Below are 3,385 nucleotides of genomic sequence, written 5' to 3'. Positions count from 1 at the left end.
TACTAAGTATTGTACCTGCAAAATTATGATTTTAATGAAAAAGGTAGAATACTTACTTGATCAAACAGTGACAATGTTTTATTTAAGTTCTATGTACATTTTAGACACTTTAGATATTAAATGAAATGGACCAAGTGAATTGCTTTATGAAGCTTCAGACTGAGGCAAATTTTCTTGATAAGCCTGAAGTGCCAGTTCAATATATCCAGCTCTCTGTACTTCTGTCTTCACAAAAGCCTGTAACAAATTAAAATACGAATGAAGCAGCTTTGGGAAAATTCAACAGCTTAAGTATTAGTTTAACACGGTCATCTTGAAATAGTGAAACTAAGTCACTGTTCTATCTAATTAGTAGTCACCTGGTGAAATTAAGCAGCTCTGACATTCAACATGGCAAGTTATACAAGTGTAAGAACTTTGCTTTTAGGTAGGCTGCTTATGTTGCAGTTACTTCCTTCTTGTCCAGAAGTTAAGTGAAGACAACTATCAGCAGTGTCATCCTACAATATTAATGGATGTATTTTCTAACCTTTTTTAACATTCAAAAGCAGGAAACCATATTATATATACCTTAATTAAATCTAGCTCTTTGAGATCGTGTTCTTGCGCTTCTGTTGCAGATTGGCAATCAGGATGGAGCATGTGATAAAGGGTGACCAGGCTTGTGGCATCATCCAACCTGAAAAAAAGTTAATTTACAATAAGTATATAGACATATGATTAGTATTTCCTGAAAGCATAATGGTACCTAAGGCAGTACTGCATTGAGACCTAGATTTGCACTGAGATTCACATCCATTATATTTTCCTCTGTTCTACCTACAGTTAAGTGTAGATCAGCCAAGGAAAAAATGTTGTTCTGTGTCAGCATCTTCAGGTCCAAACCATGGGATTTATATTGAACTCTATGATTTTGTGACATTTCTAGTTCAGTTCATCTATTTAGATACATAGCAATCACACCCTCATTCATAAATCAGAAGTTTCCCATTTAGGATTTTCTGTAAATTCTTTAGAAGCCTCAAACCAAGCTTAATATAAGTCATTTATGATGTACTTCAGTGCATTGCTTATATGCTGTTTTTAAAAAGTGAGTCTGCCAAAGAGTTGTGTACTCCCTACTCACAAGCTGGGTGACTGACAGTGCAGTCCTATGTAGAATTATTGTAGTGTAAGCCTACTGTACTGAGACAACATTGTATGGGATTGGATTGTGGGTTTTGCAGAGTTTTGTAGTTGCACATGTCCCTTAACTCTGTTAAAAAGACCTGCCTGCTATGTGCACAAACTCCTTTTGGTTTCATTTAAGGCACCTCCCAACAGTTTTAATACCATTAAGTAACTATACCTGCTGTTCTTCACCTTTAAGTGACCATACAAGATTGTCATCAGAATTAGGACTGACAGCTGTGCAGTTCCCATCTGTAAGTTACTTGGAAGTTCTTCTACTTAGTTCATTGTGGTTTACTCATAGTGACAGTATTCATTAAAGAAAAATCTAGTCTCTTCATAGTCTGCAAGGGAATGATAACCCAGGGGCACTCAAGGTCATATTGCTGCTGTATTCCGGGACAAACCCATCCTTAGAGATGTGGATAGGGTTCAACATTTTCAGCTACACCTATACACAAATGCCAAGGATAACAATGGGACCTGAACATGGGCAAAACCAAAAGGAAGCAACAAGAAGTTAAATAACTGGGTCACACTAATCCATCATCCCAAACTTTAAGTGAAAGCTGATTACAGCATTGTTCCTAGTCACATTTTAAAAGCAGTATGATCTAGATGGCTTCCATGAATCATTTAATACAATACTGATATGGGAAACAAGTAACATTTATGGTGATTCCTCTATGTGTACATTTTAGCTCATCAAACAGCACTTACAGATCCCTCTGAATCATGTCCATCAGCAACCCATCTGTCCTCTTCCTATTTACAAGATACCACACCATTCCTCCAAAGTGTCTTGTTGAACGCAGACAGTCATACTTTGCATGCTTATCAATGTTCTCATATGTACGATGATGAACCTGCCCAAGAAAGAGTTGAAACATTGCTTGCTTTCTCGATTTAAATACACATAATCCCTGTAATGTCCAAAATACCCTTCTCCAATGCTAGGAACTCACCCTGATATAGTCAGGCGAATCTGGCTCAAATTGTGTAAGGCAGCGATTAAGGAGCTCTTCATGACAGTCCTGATGAAACACAGTCTAAAACAACAATTGTTACTCTATTTCAATCCTGTTTTATCTCTCAAACAAAAAACCCAAGTCAGAAAAAAAAAATCCAGTTCTAGACAGGAAGTACAGTTCAAATAAAAACATACACTGCTATTCAATTTGAGGCTTCCAGCTAAGTGTTTGGGATTACAGCAATTAGATTTCAGTACATTCACTGACTGACATAATATAAAGATTTTGCTGTTCCTGGAGAAAAGTTATTGCTTTAAAAATTACATTATTTTCCTTATGGATAAGAAATTCTTTAACTTGTTATTGGAAGGAGAGGCTAACTTTAATATTTTCTTAGTATTTTCACATTTGTGGACATTCTAGTGACATTGATTTCAAAACATCAGTTCAAGGTCTGTCACTGTGAAATATCCAGATTAATAGCATCTTAACACAGAGTTCAAATTAATATTTGCCTAAGGTTCTTACTTTTAAAGGAAAGCTAAAGTATTTTCCTTCAGTGAAAAACTACTACATGCTAGTTCTGGATTAAAAACTAGAAGGAAAGCCACCAAACTTTTAAAAAATTATATCTGGCATATATTTTTTATACCAACACATCTAAGTAGCCTGTATGGCACAAAATAATCAGGTGTTCTGGTTTATGGCGACACGCTGGCGTATGCATCTCCCGAACCTCCCGGGGATGTGATCTGCACACCAGCGGAAGGGGGGGATGGGTCGCTACCCCGCTGGAGCGTTGGCAAAAGGCTCCTAGCCATGGGGCTTTTGAGGGGTGGCCTCTTCGCCAGTGTGATGCTGGGGAATTGAGGCGCTCCTCCGCCCCAATGGTCCTGTCGCTGAGTGTCCGTATGGATATAGAGCCGCTGACCAGGACAAGCGTTGGAGATCGAGCGTTTTGAACGTATGCCGAGCGAGGTCGTATGACCAACAAACTGAGTCAGGTTAAAGTGAAACGAGAATTTAAAAAGAAAACTGCCCCCCTGGGAATGGCGAAAAAAGCGAGCGGGGGAGGGGGCCCTCCCATACGCATGAACTAAACAATGAAATACTAAGGGGGGAGCGAATGAAAAAGCGGTGAAATCTGTTTTGAGAGACTTACCAGAGCGTGGATAAGCGCACTGGTGTATTTCAGAGACTTTAGCAAGTTTTTTATGCCGAGCGAGGTCGTATGACCAACAAAC

General features: G+C 38.6%; 1 protein-coding gene across 1 annotated transcript in view; it reads right to left on the bottom strand.

Moving 5' to 3' along the window:
• Positions 1 to 26: 26 nt before the first annotated feature.
• The window catches only part of MRPS22 (mitochondrial ribosomal protein S22), a 13,383-nt gene continuing 10,024 nt past the window's right edge, over positions 27 to 3,385 (bottom strand). Inside the window, exons 5-8 of the mRNA XM_015411988.1 lie at positions 2,136 to 2,219; positions 1,891 to 2,036; positions 571 to 679; positions 27 to 237 (exon numbers count right to left, since the gene is read on the bottom strand). Of these exons, the coding sequence (XP_015267474.1) occupies positions 145 to 237; positions 571 to 679; positions 1,891 to 2,036; positions 2,136 to 2,219 (432 nt within the window). The 3' untranslated portion in view covers positions 27 to 144. The remainder of the gene's footprint in view (positions 238 to 570; positions 680 to 1,890; positions 2,037 to 2,135; positions 2,220 to 3,385) is intronic.

This window comes from Gekko japonicus, unplaced genomic scaffold (assembly GCF_001447785.1).
Source record: "Gekko japonicus isolate JY-2015 unplaced genomic scaffold, Gekko_japonicus_V1.1 scaffold676, whole genome shotgun sequence".
NCBI classification, from domain to species: Eukaryota; Metazoa; Chordata; class Lepidosauria; order Squamata; family Gekkonidae; genus Gekko; species Gekko japonicus.
Note: the sequence above shows the minus strand (reverse complement) of the source record. Positions and strands in the feature narration are given on the sequence as shown.